The 15,360-nt window shown below is 51.4% G+C and overlaps 6 protein-coding genes across 6 annotated transcripts; 5 read left to right on the forward strand and 1 right to left on the reverse strand.

Annotated features, from left to right (window-relative positions):
- Window positions 1–1,158: 1,158 nt before the first annotated feature.
- On the forward strand, window positions 1,159–4,256 carry VTN31DRAFT_1910 (uncharacterized protein; the record flags this gene model as incomplete). Its single annotated transcript, XM_069402020.1, has 2 exons — window positions 1,159–3,814; window positions 3,874–4,256. 2 exons carry the CDS (start codon window positions 1,159–1,161, stop codon window positions 4,254–4,256), a joined length of 3,039 nt encoding a protein of 1,012 aa, XP_069257539.1.
- A 2,744-nt stretch (window positions 4,257–7,000) lies between these two features.
- On the forward strand, window positions 7,001–7,582 carry VTN31DRAFT_1911 (uncharacterized protein; the record flags this gene model as incomplete). Its single annotated transcript, XM_069402021.1, has 1 exon — window positions 7,001–7,582. The coding sequence occupies one exon, from the start codon at window positions 7,001–7,003 to the stop codon at window positions 7,580–7,582; it is 582 nt and encodes a 193-aa protein (XP_069257540.1).
- Window positions 7,583–7,733: 151 nt separating this feature from the next.
- VTN31DRAFT_1912 (uncharacterized protein) lies at window positions 7,734–8,198 on the forward strand (the record flags this gene model as incomplete). Its single annotated transcript, XM_069402022.1, has 1 exon — window positions 7,734–8,198. One exon carries the CDS (start codon window positions 7,734–7,736, stop codon window positions 8,196–8,198), a length of 465 nt encoding a protein of 154 aa, XP_069257541.1.
- A 1,394-nt stretch (window positions 8,199–9,592) lies between these two features.
- On the forward strand, window positions 9,593–10,141 carry VTN31DRAFT_1913 (uncharacterized protein; the record flags this gene model as incomplete). The annotated part of the gene is made up of 1 exon (XM_069402023.1): window positions 9,593–10,141. One exon carries the CDS (start codon window positions 9,593–9,595, stop codon window positions 10,139–10,141), a length of 549 nt encoding a protein of 182 aa, XP_069257542.1.
- Window positions 10,142–10,382: 241 nt separating this feature from the next.
- On the reverse strand, window positions 10,383–10,850 carry VTN31DRAFT_1914 (uncharacterized protein; the record flags this gene model as incomplete). The annotated part of the gene is made up of 1 exon (XM_069402024.1): window positions 10,383–10,850. One exon carries the CDS (start codon window positions 10,848–10,850, stop codon window positions 10,383–10,385), a length of 468 nt encoding a protein of 155 aa, XP_069257543.1.
- A 224-nt stretch (window positions 10,851–11,074) lies between these two features.
- VTN31DRAFT_1915 (uncharacterized protein) lies at window positions 11,075–14,307 on the forward strand (the record flags this gene model as incomplete). Its single annotated transcript, XM_069402025.1, has 9 exons — window positions 11,075–11,431; window positions 11,501–11,515; window positions 11,577–11,978; window positions 12,031–12,390; window positions 12,444–12,777; window positions 13,329–13,369; window positions 13,430–13,859; window positions 13,929–14,221; window positions 14,290–14,307. The coding sequence occupies 9 exons, from the start codon at window positions 11,075–11,077 to the stop codon at window positions 14,305–14,307; spliced, it is 2,250 nt and encodes a 749-aa protein (XP_069257544.1).
- Window positions 14,308–15,360: the final 1,053 nt, after the last annotated feature.

The following is a 15,360-nucleotide window of genomic DNA, read 5'->3' on the forward strand; positions in this document are numbered from 1 at the left end:
CCAATTTCCGGATCTCAGGCATTTCGTGTCCTTTCATTTCACGCAAAACAGCAGACAATATGCGATTATGCCATGTATTCTACAATCTTTCCCCTCCTGGTCCATGACCATCTCTGTAATTGACTATGGCAACAAGTACTGTTGATTAGAAAATCTGCTGGATGGGAAGGTCCTTATTGGAGCTTCCCGTGGCGCAGATCGACTCCAGTTTGACATCTCACAAATGCCTGTCATCATGCAAGGCTTCTTGTTTGCTGAGTGTGTGAATCGGTCTTCTTGAATTGAACCAAACGATAAACCACTCCACTGGGGGTGGTCGGTGGATAGACTGGCATAAGTGGTCCCGAACATCGTCATCCACAACCACATGGAGTTGTGTGATGTCTGGACTCTGGAAATAGCATGGCCCCAGCTGTTCCATTCTCGGACCTGGGTCTGCATTTCTCGATATCAAAAGCATAACATCCGTATCTACCCTGTCAAGGCCCGTGAACAGCACGACTGAATGTTCGACAGTTCCCTCGCTGTTCTGTGATGGGCAGATGAAACACATTGACCGGTATTCATCCTCGCAATAATCACGACAGAATTGATCCAATTCTCTGTCAGAGTTGAAGGCAGGATGACTGAATGTTCGAACTGATGAGCATCAGTGTGAAAAATAACGTTCACAGTCACGATGTCGTACTCGTAGACGACATGATTCAATGCTCTCTCACTCAAGAATCGGCCATCCTCATCTCGGAATCCATCCTCTTCAGCTTGAAGAGTCCCGTCCCTCAGCATCAGCGTGTCCTTCACTGATCCAAATCCTCCAGCTGCATTATCAGCATCCTGGGACCAAGTCAGCAGACCGTTACCTGCAACAAAACTAAGTAGTCAACAAAAGTCAACAATGTGATCAATAACCTAGGATGGGGGAGGGAGCGACCAAAGACAAGCGAAATCATCCACCTCGGGTAACCCTACATTCAACTTAACACGTGATCTGTTGCCTAGACGACGACGCGCTGTAAACAAAATCACGGTCTCGCCAAACTGGGACTACAATTCACCGCTCCACGCTGATGAAAATTGATATTGGGTGGTTTCCAGCAATTTTCTCATTTCCTCAGGAAGGGCATGTCATTGACAGACTATATCTCCTACTAAGCCGAAATGGCGGCATTTTATCAGTTGGACAGTCCATGTCCTGCGCCCAAAACTACAACCACATTGACGGATCTCCTCGGCGCTGATTATGATGATGGCGAGGACACAGCGGCCATCGATTTTACTAGAGAGATACGTGTGCCTCACCTGACTGCCGCAGGACCCCGGCGAGTACGCAAGGCCGCTGCATTCCAGATACAAGAAGATGGAGAATCATCAGCAAGCATGAGCGGGGGCCGGAGACCATCAAACGGAACTCAGCGAAAGACCCTTGGAAGTAAATCAACTATGCTTGCTCAGCCGGCCCAACGGTTCCCACGGCCGCGAGTGAATTTTGCGGAACAGGCACCACGTCATTCCTTGACTGGCACCAGAACAGTGTGCAAAGAAAATCGTGCACCGAGGCAAAAGGCGACGCAGTCAGACGGCAATGAAGAGGCAGGGAAGAATGTATCTGGAAAGAATGACTTGAAGAGGGATGTGCGACGTCAAACCATCTATATTCCTCCAGACGACACCACGATGCCTACGGTTTTCATGAGCCTGTTCAGCCCACTCAAATCCGACCCCTCGAAGGCATGCACCGCTCAATCGGATGACACCGTGCTCATAAATACCGTTGAGGCGCGAATCGCGGCGAAGAGGAAGGCGAAAACTTCGAAGACGGCCGAGACCCATCGTTCACCGCTGCAGGAAAAGGCAATTCCACAAGAGCCATCTGTCACGCAGGATGTCATGGGCAAAAATGGGGGAAAGGAGAACATCCCACCCGGATATCTGCTGCATGGCCAGAAGGAGAAGGTTAAACAAGAAGAAGATCTCACGCCGCTCCAGCCTGCAAAACCATCAACCAATGTGAAACAAACTGTTCCAACACGGAAACGTGCCCTCGCTGAGAAGAAGAATGCAAATCCTGTGGGCAATGGAATCGGTCAGAGGTCGCAGAAGACGATAATGCTAGACCCTAAGTCGCACTCCGTGGAGGACAAGTCGTCGAAACAAACAGGCAAATCGAGTGTCGCCAAGCAGTCCCGCGAATCTCGTCAATCCAGTTCTGGGTTAACAGCATCATCGTCTTCTAAATCGGCAATTGATAACGTGCCGACGAAGCTGTCCGTTCCAAAGATCCCCGCGGTAACAATTGACCAAAAATACCCCCTGCTTACTGACGATATCTTGAATCCCATCCTGTACGAGGACAATTGGTTGTCTCACCAAGAAGTCATCATCACTCAATTGATGAACTGTCTCCTCGACGCGACACAACCGCATTGCGACAGCCAGGATGAGGCAGCACTCCGGCATGCATTGCTTGGCGTATATCAGGACCACTCCTTCGTTTTGCTTTACAAGCGCCTTCATGCTTCTGTTCTGTACGGAGCTCTAGCGCCTCCCAAAGATGTGCTCGCTCGGGGACGTCGTCTCGGTGATGACCTTGGTCTCAAGCGAGCCTTCCTGGATTTCTGGGTCAACACGTACAACCTCAAAGCCCTAAAAGCCGCAGCAGAGACTGTTATCGGCCGACGCATCCCCGACGTTCCCGAGCCATCTCGGTCCAGTTATGACACACCACGCTCTTCGGATAGACAGCAGAAGCTCCTCAGGCGCGCAATTGAAGCGTTTCTGGAGACTTTTCTTATCCGAAACGAAGACAGGGAACGCATTGGTCAAGATTGGAAATCGGACAGCGGCCCTGTGGAGGGCTGGGCGTACCGACGAACTATCCTCCGCAGTATCTTGATGGTTGTCTTGCTCGATAAAGGCCGCTCGTGCTCCGGAGACGCGTTTCCGAGCTGCTTGTTCAACCCATCGTCATCATACAAGTCGTCTGTTGCAGCTTTACAAGCGCTGGGGAAACAGCTTCTCCCGTCTGTTGGGGATATTACTCGACCGCTTGGCCACTTGGATTGCCATGTGGCTTATGAACAGCATGAACTGCAGCAATACGATTACCGTATCCGTAATTTAGCCGTTGACTTGCGCGATGGGGTGAGATTGACGAGGCTTGTGGAGATCTTGCTCTACCCGTCCGCATGCAACGTGCAGGACCCGGAGACATCGGACACAATGGTCATGCCGTCTGGGGACGTTCTTTTACTGAGGAAAGGAGAGACTGAGTGGCCTCTTTCGCAGCATCTGAAGATACCCTGCGTTGGACGAGCTAGCAAGCTGTACAACGTGCAGATAGCACTGACAGCGTTATCCGGAGTTCAAGGTGTGGGGAATATCGTGAAGAATGTGAGTGCAGCTGATATCGTTGATGGGTATCGGGAGAAAACGATTGCCTTGCTATGGAGTCTGGTTGGAGGATGGGGACTCGCAAGCTTGGTCGATTGGGACGATGTCCGCAACGAAATTCGACGCCTACAGAGACGGCTTCCTCTCGATGCTTGTGGTGTCAGTGGAGAACTGGAAGACATTGCGGATTCTCACGAGTCACTACTCACGCGGTGGGCGTGGACCCTAGCCCGACTAAAGGGACTACATATGGACAATATGTCGACCAGCTTCTCTGACGGCAAGATCTTCGAAAGCATTGTGGACGAGTACGAGGGCTATATCCTTATGAACAGAGAGAATGCAACTCAAGGGAGGCATTCGCAATCAAACCGACGTACCCTGGAACAACGTCTTCGAACACTTGGTTGCAATTCTCAATTCGGTCAGTCGCGTTCCCTCACAATGCCACCTTCTAGGCAGTATATTTCTAACTATTAACAGCATCACTCGTCTCGCCGTCCACATCAGGTTCCCGGATTCTTGATCGTGACTTTGTGCTGGGTACTCTCGCCTTCCTTTGCTCCCGTCTCCTCTCGGCTTCCAGGCGCACTCGTGCTGCTCTGACCATCCAAGCTGCGTGGCGAGGGTTCGCGGCTCGCAGAGCCCTTCATCAACGCATCCTTGCAAGGAATATTGCACGGCATTGTGCAGCTGTAGCTACTACTCGGGAGCGTGTTTTGTGGGCGAAGACAGTGATTGTTGCATGGTGGAGGGAGCAGAAGAAACGCCTTCTCCAAAGGAAACTCAGGAAGCCGGTCAAGGCCCATACGGGAACGCGCAGGATTCCTTTGAGAACGACACATACCGCCTTAAATCGCAGATAAGTTCTACCTGCCTAGTCATGAGGTACAGTGACTTTGCGCTCTTTGCATTTTCTGGTTTCGTTGTTTTGGAGTTTGGCTCGGTTGGGTCTTGGGTTGATCATCGGCGTCATGGTGACTACAATGATGGATTAATACCCTTTCGTTCTCCACAGTGCTGGTAATGACTACCTACATGCATCTGTTCCGTCCTTATAAGTGCAGCATTCTGCTGGCAATCCTCCATGCATCACGTTCGCTTCCTCGGCGGCTTCTAGTCGTTTGATCCGCTCAAATCTCTTGAATCCAAAGTCTTCCCGGCTGGCAAGAACTCTACAGTATCCTGTCTCTAAGCTTCACATTGGATGTAGGGTTGAGGCCACCGAATGACCGCCCAACCCCAAGAAACCTTCCACCAAATATCAACTCACCTCCTTCCTTCCTTCAATACCCAGCAAAATGGCCAACCAACGAAGAAGCTCTACAAGCCACTCTTGCAGGGTTGGCCTCACAGAAGCATCCTGATTACACTGCGACTGTGAGGAAGTAGAGGTCGATTGTAGGACCCATTCACGGCGTCACACACATGAGACAATGAGTCACGGGCTGAAGCCAACGAGACATACCAGAGAAAGCTGACAGACGGCCGGGAAGAATCCTCTAGTTTAAATACATAAATTGCTCGAATGATCATGGGTTTCCCACGAAAGCAAAGACAGTGGCCGGCTGGCTGTTGACCTCTCGGGGGTATATATATATTTAGTGGCCATTAGGTGAATTCCTGTCAATGTCACGAAGGAGAAATAGTAAGATTGTACTGAAACCTAGTATCTCTCACCCTGCTGACCTGCTCCTAAACGCACAAATCCAGGACGTTTAAAATACCTACGATACTACACCGTACTGCACAAATGAAGCGCGAAGCGCCCAAGCCTTCCCCCGAGCGAAGCGAGGGGATAAAAGGCTTACACTGCGTATTTGAGCTGCTTGGACCAAGACGAGCTAATCACAGCCGCGTTCCCCGGGATAAAGTGACAAACAGACTGGTGGACAGATCGAAAAAAGCGATTAGGGGGTTGGATGAGGAGCTGGAGATCGCAAATCAGCGCTGATCTGATTCGATAAACATCATTCGAATGATACCGCAACTGCCGGAAGTCATGACAGTTTTTGAATTGCTGATTCTTAGGAATTTCTAATCAATCTGTCAATCATTGAACAACATACATGTTCACCATATTCTTCGTTCGATTCATCCAATCTGGCGCCAGCATCGACAGATGTCTCCGAAAACTGGCTGCCCAGTGCTTTTTCTGTTTCTTCGGTAGCAATCTGGGCTTTACTCCTTAGTAGGTAGTATTGAACGTAGACAATTGACCTTTCAAGAAGGACATTCCTCTCCAGATCACCAGACAATGTCGTGATATTGAGAGTACAGTAGTGGAACAGGAGTTGAAGCTTACGGAAATGTGCTCCAGTTTTATAATGTTCACTCAACGACGTGAGAATCGAACACGTCGTGATTTTGACGCGTCGCTACTACATCTATGGGGACATTCCGTCAGTTCGCGTGTCAAGCAACAACAGTAATCATGGTCCTCGAAGTCCAAACTGGCGCCAGCATGGAGTGGGAAAACGGTCGTTTCAGACGGAATTTGACCCGATTGCCATTCCTTGATTCTTCCCTGTTTCCTGAACTTTTCACAACTTGCAAGGTTCACTGGTTTCAGGTTCCTGGTTGAATGTCCAATAAAACCCAGCTTCAAAAAACCCCTCTAACGACTCCCATCTCAGCGATCATTGTAAGTCCAAATGCCAACAGGGGTTAGTAGACCTATCGCCATTTTGACTGCGTCAACTGGCCTCGCGAGGCCACTCCCCAGTGCCAAAGGCACCGCAGTACGGCACGGGAGTACTCTGTCCAAATGAAGCGCGATGTAATTACTGTAGGTAAATGAAGACAGCGCCGAAGGATCTAGAACTTGTCGTGGAGCGGTTCATTACCATCCGTACGTAGCTGAAGGACCTTGGTTACCCTGTTCCCAATTGGGTCGCTTTCGAGCTCTCGATGAAGGGCATCTCCCCAAGGTTCTGAGACTTCCTCCAGAGCAGGATGGATTTGGCGACTAAGGACGGTACAGCTGAGGAGGATCTCGACAGACCTCTAAAGGATATCCTTGGTCGCATCACGGACTCACATGAGAAGGCTCAAAAGGGCCGCAGCAGGGCCCCAGACATGAATAAGACTGGCGAAACCCCAGCGGACCGCCCCGATGACAGAAGATTCTGTAGTGTCCTACGGCCGTGGCAGAAGCCGAACACATCGCGACCGTGGTACTTAGAGGCCATGCTAGTGACAGAGCCATCTCCCGGCCCCTCCTCCCGCCTCGGCAACTCTGGGACGGACCCTAACATTCCTTCCACTGAACGCGCGCAGAATGATGGACTCAGGCGGGAGCCCGTCGATTCGACGGAGTGCTGAAGCCGCACTATTATCTGCAACCCAAGGAACGTCCGATACCCGGGTACTTTACTCGAATCTGGGGCTGCAAGCCACGCAACAGCCTTGACATACGCCATTATTACGCCATGGCTAAGGCCTTGGCCCTAATGCAAAGCTGTCATTGGCCAATGGGTCAACCATCTGCGTCCAACCGAGCGGCACCGCCACAGTGCCAGTCGGTGGAGGAAAACTCATTTTGGAGGAACCTGAAAGCTAGCATTCGAAAGCCTCACACACCGCAAGACCAGACTATCAAACCATCAGGATGAACTCTGTAACGACAGACATCAAACCTGAATCAATCATCTCGATCCCCATCCTGGAATCAAGTGTCGGATGGACACAATGGAACCGAAAGGTCGCCATTGCCCTCCGAGCCGCTGGCCTCTGGGACTATCTCACCAGAAGACAACCGACGCGCCCTGCCGATGAGTCAAAGAATGAGAAAGCAATGGGTCTGGTCCAATCTCGACTTGGAAACAGTGTGCTGGACACGGTAAAGGATGCCACCGCATTGAAGGAACTGATGGATAAAATTGAGGAGGCTTTGAAGCCAAACTCAACGGCCCTGTTCCAAACACTTTGGGATCGACTTTTTGACCTGAAGCTGACCGACCGCAAGGGTGTAATGGACTATGCACAGCAGATCCGCTCAGTGAATGGGGAACTTGCATCCGTTAATGATTCCTGCAAACTCCCTGAACCCTTCCTCATCACCAAGTTCCCGAAGGGCCTAGGCCCTGAATACAACATTTTCCAGACGGCATTCTTTCAGACACGTCAGCTCGTTGTGCCGAAAGGAAAAGAGAGGACCAGGAGGCTGTCACTTTCGACGAGGTGGTTTTAGCCGCTGAACGTGAGGAACGGAGCCTCAGCGCACAACAGGTAGAGGGTAGAGCCTTCAAGGCGACCCAGACTCCTAATTTACCCCGCTGCACATACGAAAAATGCAAGAAGATCGGGCACGTTCATTCACCTTGTTCCAAGCTTGAAGGCAAATGAATTTGGTTAGCCCAGGCCAGCTTGTCCGAGCGGGATACACTTTCTGCCAGGTCACCATCGGGGACCAACATTCTATCCTCCTTGAGTCCCCTGATGGCACGTCGGTACACATGGCTGACCTCACGCCGGACGATATATACGTTTTCCGGCCCGTTCGCCCTCACAACGTTCTATACTTTGCCCTCCCTGGACGGAAAGACTCCGACTTCCACCCTGAGCACGCTCCCTCGGTCTCCCAAGAAATGGACGACCGACTTGTTGCGCTGCCTGCCGGAAAACAACGTCCCATAATGGGGGACACCATAATGGGATGGCATCGCCGTTTGGGTCACCTGAACGAACAGGACATCAAACGACTGGCCTTTGACCCTAGACTCAGAATGCACATTACTGGTGTACAAGTCCTCCCGTCCTGCGAAACCTGCATTCAAGGCAAGATGACGCGAAAAGTTTTCTTTTAACCATATCCTGCGGGAGTCGCCAAGGATGAAATCACGCTGGAGCACATTGGCGGGAAGCTGAACCCAGCGGACCTCACGAAAGCCGTGCCACGCGACTCCGTCCAGATCTTCACCGAGCGTTGTGGCATTTGCCCCAGATCTACCGTCCTCCCCAAGCCCCAACCCCAATCTGATACTTCAGGTGTCACCAACCAAGGAGAGGTGCCTTGAAACACACACATTTGATGTCTCCAGTTTTCTTGATTTCTGTACTTTGCTTCATGTGCATACACCATCGTTTCCCTGTGTGTCCCTCTGCGCAGCAAGACGGATGTTCGCTAGGCCTACCAGTCACGTGACCCACACCATTTGTAGGTCCTTCTGACCCAACCAGCTCTGCCTATATATCAGATCGGAGTGTCGGATTCGGGGCTACACCAACAGTTACTTGGCATTGGAGTGGACTCAAACACTTCGACAGGCACACAGAGAAAGGGTGTGCTGGTAGCAAGCGACTTCGGCTGTTTGACAACCATGAATCGCACTTAACGATGGAGTTTATTCTGTCGGGATCGTGTTGTTTGCCCTTCCGCCTCACACTTCTCACATTTTGCAGCCGCTTTAACATCACCACGCACAAGCCGTGAGCGCAGCGGTCAGAAATGGCGCCCTTGACTTCAATGAGTTGGATTTTCTGGCCAGCATCTCTGATGTCAGGAAGAAAATTTCCAAGTCGAGTCTCGAACGCTTTGAGGCGAGCGCCGCGCGTCAGTCGAACCTCGATATGCAGCGTCGGACAATCTGGAAGCTCAGTTGAAGTTGAACTCTGTCCGCCGAGACGTTGATACCGCCGCGGAGCCCTCTGAAAGGTTTGAGAGGGGCATCGATGACATCAAGAATCTTTTGTTGCGGAGAGAGGGAGCCTCATGCATCGGAAGATTCTTGGGATGGACTTTGAGCTCAGGAAACTTCACCCAATTGATTTATATACACAATGTATTGTCGATTCATTTTCTGTCCGGACCAGCAAAATATTCCTCGAGAGTCGGTGGTTTGCAGCGGAAAGCTTTCCGGCAGGCACGCCTAATGTTTGTCAGGAGCACGGCCGCAAAGTACTATGCCCTGACATGTGTTTGGCCGACTTTCTGCGTCAGGGAAAATGCGATTGCAAGAGTCAATCTGTCGCTCTTTCGATGCAGAGACTATTTACACCATGGACGAAATTGGGCTTTTCTGGCGTAGAGCTCCACATGGCGGACTCGAGACCACAAACCAACGTGGCATCCAATTCCACAAGCGTGTTCCCGCCATTGGACCAAGGAATCATCAACTCCTTGAAACACCATTACCGCAAGCATTGACTGGATTACATAATCGCTGGCGAGGGTTTGCCTGATAACCCCGTCAATACTGTCATGTCAGTCATTTACGATGCGATGAAGTGGCTGACACGGGCGTGGAGAATGGACGTCGCCAACGAGACGATCCTAAAGTGTTTTCGGAAGAGCATCGTGATCGATTTCCCAGTGCAGGGGGAAGCCACAGAATCGACATTGCCAGACCTCAGACCTCTGTTTCAAGCTGCAGCGGAAACCACAGCCCAGCGCAACAATTATGACATACGGTCCATAATGAGCATTGAAAACTTCCTCAATCCAGAAGATGAGGACGCGATCGAGGAGAGCGACGAGATCAACGACATAATATCGGAACTGGGTTTTGGCATGAATGCAGCCGGAGACGATCCATCAGATCAGGGACTCGACGACGAGGTTACTCCAATCACGAAGCCGATTCCGACGATCTCGCAGGCTATTCAAGGCGTCCAGACAGTTCTCGAGTACGCTCATCATCTGGAAAAAGGGTCTTTCAATGGACGCGGTGTGAGTTGTATTCGACTTTGGCCAGCGTTGGGGCCGCCGCCCTGGAAGCGCATATTGGTTCGTCACGCGCTCAACCGTTAACTGTGGCCAGATCTCAGACTGGATCAGGGCCTCGGCCACAATAAGTCACTGTTTGCAAATCTCCTCGCGCAGTATCTTTGCCTTCACCTCCCAATTCGGATTGCAGACGAACTTGAAAAGGGACGGGGTTTGTGATACTCGCGAAGCGCGACTTTTACACTAAGTATCGTACTCCGAAGTCTTATAAAGTAGCCGTAGACCGACGGATGGTCGGTCTGGGGTCTGGGGTGGTGTGATTCTTCTACATTGACGCAGTAAAATAGGTGACAGCTTGCTTGCTCTCAGGACAGGCGCGGAGATGTGGAAGACGAGAATTTTTTTTTTGGTGGGAATGGATGGAGCCTAAATCAGTAGGCGAGGTGACGCTAGACCGGATGAGGCAGGTGGTAACGACAGACTCGTAAAAGTCGGGGCGATTCCCCGACCCGTTGTCTTGTTGACAACTTGACGCTGTGTCAATTGTGCAGTTGTCAAGCTGGTAGAATTCCCCATGAGGACGCAAGTTGCGGGGGATTGTAGGTATCAGAAAAAGCTGTACTGTTGTGGAAAGCGGCGCAGGAAAGAACAACGCATATGGGTTGCTCAGATACAGTTTGAACCTATCTTTCTTTTGCAGATTGAGACAGGCGACAGTACAGTCAGAATGACTCAGGAAAGAGATCCAGATCCAGGATCCAGATCGAGATCCAGATCCACAGCTCAGCCTCATCGTTGTGTTCTCATTCGGCCTAGAAAAGGCCACCTATTGCTTCAGCAGGCGTCGATGTGAGGACAGAATAACTTCAGAGTAACTTCAAGTTCTCCGCGCTTCTCAAATCATTAGGAGCTGTCGAGGTCCTACCATCACAGCGCTTGCCACGCCGGGGTTGAACCAGACGGCCAAGCAGAGTCGAAGTCTTTCTGGCCGAGAGCTCACATCAAGACGCAGAAGCGATGGCGGCAATTGGAAGCAACGGCGGTTCATCAACTTGCGTCATTGAACTGCAGCCGCCGGTAAACACCGGGGTTACAAAGCCGCGCGAAAAAATGCCCAAGTTCTCCACCATGATGAACCCTGGCAGCAGCGGTGATGGCGAAGCCGGGCCCTCGTCCAGACAGGGCTCAAGTTCGAGACGACGGGCCGCCGTAGATGCAGATTCGGATCTCGAGTCGCCTGGAGGCAATGAAGACGGCACGACTCGCGTGTCGCGTGTTGTCGAGAAGTGGAATGAGCCCAGGATCAACATCTACCGGACGTTTGCTACATTCTGGAGCTTTGTGATTTTGGGAGCCAATGATGCGGCAACCGGTGTAAGTAGATTCATTGCTCCAATTCTCTCAAGGCAATGATGAAGATCTGCTTGCTGACATGTTCATGAGGCCTTGATCCCTTATGTGAGTAGTAGTTTTCCACTGACGTTGGCGTGAACGGGCCACTGACCTTAAAATTGGAAAGCTTGAAACGTACTACGGACTCACTTACACAGTCGTGTCCCTGATGTTCCTGTCACCATTCGTCGGTTATGCAGCAGCGTCGGTGTTGAACAACGCCCTTCACGTGAAGTTGGGCCAACGAGGCATCGGGCTGATATGCTCTGGATGTCATATCCTCTCTTATGCAATCCTTGCGGCTCATCCGCCCTATCCCGTTCTTGTGGTGTCGCTCGTTTTTACTGGATTTGGTAATGGACTCGCGGATTCCGGGTGGAACGCCTGGGTTGCCAATCTCGCCAACGCGAACGAGGTCCTGGGCTTCCTGCATGGTTTCTATGGCATTGGAGCGGTCTTGAGTCCGCTGGTTGCAACGTCAGTGATTGTCAAAGCTGGCTTCCCTTGGTATTCATTCTATTACTTGATGGTCAGTCAGTCAATGTCGATTGTCGTGCGGCTTCTGACAAGGCATGATGCAGACGGGAGGCTCCGTGATCGAGCTGATTGTCCTTTTGCTGTCCTTTTGGAAAGCCAACAAACATGCATTTCGTAAACAGACGGCCCAGTTTGGCGATCAAAAACATAAGAGCCAGTTGAATGAAGCTCTCTTCCACCGGCCGGGAGCCCGGGTCACCTGGCTGTGCGCCGCCTTCTTCCTGGGATATGTGGGTGTGGAGGTTTCTCTCGGTGGATGGATTGTCGTTTTCATGATGCGTGTGCGTCATGGTGGCGCCTTTGAGAGCGGCATGACAGCAACCGGATTTTGGATCGGCATTACCGTTGGGCGGCTTGTGCTGGGTTTCGTCACACCGCGAATTGGAGAACGACTGTCGATCATCGTGAGTCACTTACCTGCCAGTATTCGTCCGATAGGTATTGACTGAACTTTCAGATTTATCTGGTGCTTACGATGGCACTGGAGCTCGTTTTCTGGTTGGTACCGCAGTTCTACGTGTCTGCAGTGGCCGTTTCCGTTCAAGGTTTCTTCCTCGGCCCCCTCTTCCCCGGCGCCGTGGTAATGGCTGCGAAGCTCCTTCCCGTGCATCTCCATGTTGCGTCCATTGGCTTCGCTTCAGCGGTGGGTGGCATTGGCGCCGCAGTCTTGCCGTTCGCCGTCGGCGCTATTGCCCAGACAAAGGGCGTTCAGGTTCTGCAGCCTATCATTTTGTCAATTCTCGGGCTTACGCTCTTCATGTGGCTGTTGCTGCCACGGCTTCCGAAGAAACGTGAATGAGCTTCATTGACTTGATGACAGCATGAGAGGAATGGTTGAAGCACCAGGGAGATTCCGACGTGTCAATATAATCGTTCATGAACTAGAAGTTCAATTACAATCCTCCGTACTGCCATTGAATAAAGTTTTCTACTCCGTATTTGCTTGCTGTGGTGGACTCGAGAACTGGGAGAGAAGCTGCCGCTTCAGTGCTGGTAAGGATTACGCGCTAATCCAAAACCGGTTTAATGGAAACGCGACACGCGCGTTGTTCCCCCACTGAGAGCACTTCCCATTAGGCCACCACGCGCCACTGCTTGTAGAAAAACCCTTTGACCAGGAACGCCCTTGACTCTACTTTGCAGTGTCCTTTTGATTCTCTTTCTCTGTATCTTTCTGACACTGCCCTGCCCTGAGCTAATCTCCTTGCCATTCAGCTCTCCTTGACTTTTCCATTCTGCTGGATCTCGCCCAAGTGTCAATTGCGTCTCTTCAGGATCACACATCAAGAGTATGTGCCAACTCCTCAATGCGTTTGGAGTCACTGGTCTAACACTCGAATAGTGTTGGAGGCGCGACTAGAGCAGGCCAGTCTTCTCAAGAAGGTGCGTTCCTACCAAGACCCCAAAATCCACTCACATACCTAACAAGACACTCCCTTCCAGATTGTCGATGCCATCAGAGACCTCGTGCAGGACTGCAACTTTGACTGCAATGATGCCGGCATTGCCCTCCAGGCCATGGATAACTCCCACGTGGCGCTGGTCTCGATGCAGCTCTTCTCCGAAGCCTTCTCCCCTTACCGATGCGACCGAAACATCGCCCTCGGCATCAACCTCGTCTCCCTGACCAAGGTGCTCCGCGCCGCTCAAAATGAAGATATCCTGACCATCAAGGCCGACGACTCGCCCGACGTGGTCAACCTCATGTTCGAGAGCTCGCAGACGGACCGGTTGCACGAGTACGATCTCAAGCTCATGGACATTGACCAGGAGCATCTGGCCATTCCCGAGACGGAGTACTCGGCTGTGGTGGAGATGCCGTCGCTGGAATTCCAGCGCATTTGCAGGGATCTCAACGCTTTGTCCGAGTCAGGTTAGCACTCTACAGACCCTTCCTCATGACCCTTTGAACCTTCCCAGCTGACATGTTTTCCGTGAACAGTTTTGATCGAGGCGTCGAAAGACGGTATTAAGTTTTCGTGCCAGGGCGATATCGGCAACGGCGCCGTCACAATCCGCCAGTACACGGATGTCGAGCACCCGGAGAGGAGTACCACCATCCGCCTCTCCGAACCCGTCGCCCTGACCTTCTCGCTCAAATACCTGGTCAATTTCTGCAAGGCGTCGGCGCTATCAGACAAGGTCATTCTGTCGCTGTCGCAGGAGGTGCCGCTGCAGGTTGAGTACTGCCTGGGGAGCGGCACCGGTCATCTGCGCTTCTACCTTGCTCCCAAGGTGTGTACTCTCAGCGATCTTTGGTTGGCCGTATTGATCACATCACTGACAATGGCATGGCGTGGCAGATCGGGGAGGAAGACTAAGATGCGTCTACTTAATAATTCATCCAATGACATATGGAAGTGTACTTGGCAGGGACGGCGAAAGGAAATGCATTTTCTTTTTTGCGACGTTTCTATGGATTTTCAATGTGGAATGGAAGTAAATCTCGTAGAATCGAGGTGTCGTTACTCTCATAGAAGACCAAAATATCAAAACACTACACCGGTGGCCGAGGTCGGTATGCTAAGCTTCGAGAGAGGACGAGTTGTCTTGAGTGACGATATTTGATGGACACCAAAGGGCGCTGTGGAGTTAGCACGGCAGGTATTGATAACAGAGGGATATCTTCCTCGTAAGCCTCTCAACATCAGAGAGGAAGAAAAAAAAAGTGGTCATCGTCCCCATCAGAATAATCGGAATCGAATGATACCATCCCCCGCCATGAGGAAACCCCACGACGAGAGAAACAGCATGCTGCGTATTGCACTCAAGTGTCGTGCTAAAACGCACACACAATCTTCGCAACGGCTCTCCCAGGGGGCAAGGGGAAAAGGAAAGGGAGAAATGAACGCCTGGATGAAAGGCCAGGGCATCTCTATTTCCCTTCCCCTCACCCCGATGTTTCTGATGCCTGTTGCGGGCGCTACGTATCGCGCCGGACCCTCACGGGTAGTACCGGCCTCGCTATTCCCCGGGGGGAATAGACGAGGCGGATTAACCGGGTGGGTTGAAGAGATTCCTCCGAATTTCTCATTTGCTTGAACCCTCGTTTGGTTGGATCCATTATCTTCTTAGATAAGAAGATAAAAAGATGCAAGAAAACGAGGAACAGCGTGAAGAAGCAGGATACCCGCTTCTTCTTCTGTTGTTTGTAGCAAAGAAACGCAGCATTGATGGGGGCGATGATTAGGAAGGAGAAAAACATATGACACACGGCAGTGTTGACGAATTTATAAAGTGGGCTGTCTTTTCTGCTGCTGAATACCGCCTTCGTTATGTAACGACTTAGGCAAGTCTGAGGGTCAACTGGCTTTCAGTCGAACTTTGTCCACCTCACTTTTGCGAGACAGGAAGTGAAGGTGCATCCAATTCAC

The sequence above is a fragment of the Thermomyces dupontii genome, assembly GCF_041956625.1.
Source record: "Thermomyces dupontii strain NRRL 2155 unplaced genomic scaffold VTN31scaffold_10, whole genome shotgun sequence".
Taxonomy (NCBI): Eukaryota; Fungi; Ascomycota; class Eurotiomycetes; order Eurotiales; family Trichocomaceae; genus Thermomyces; species Thermomyces dupontii.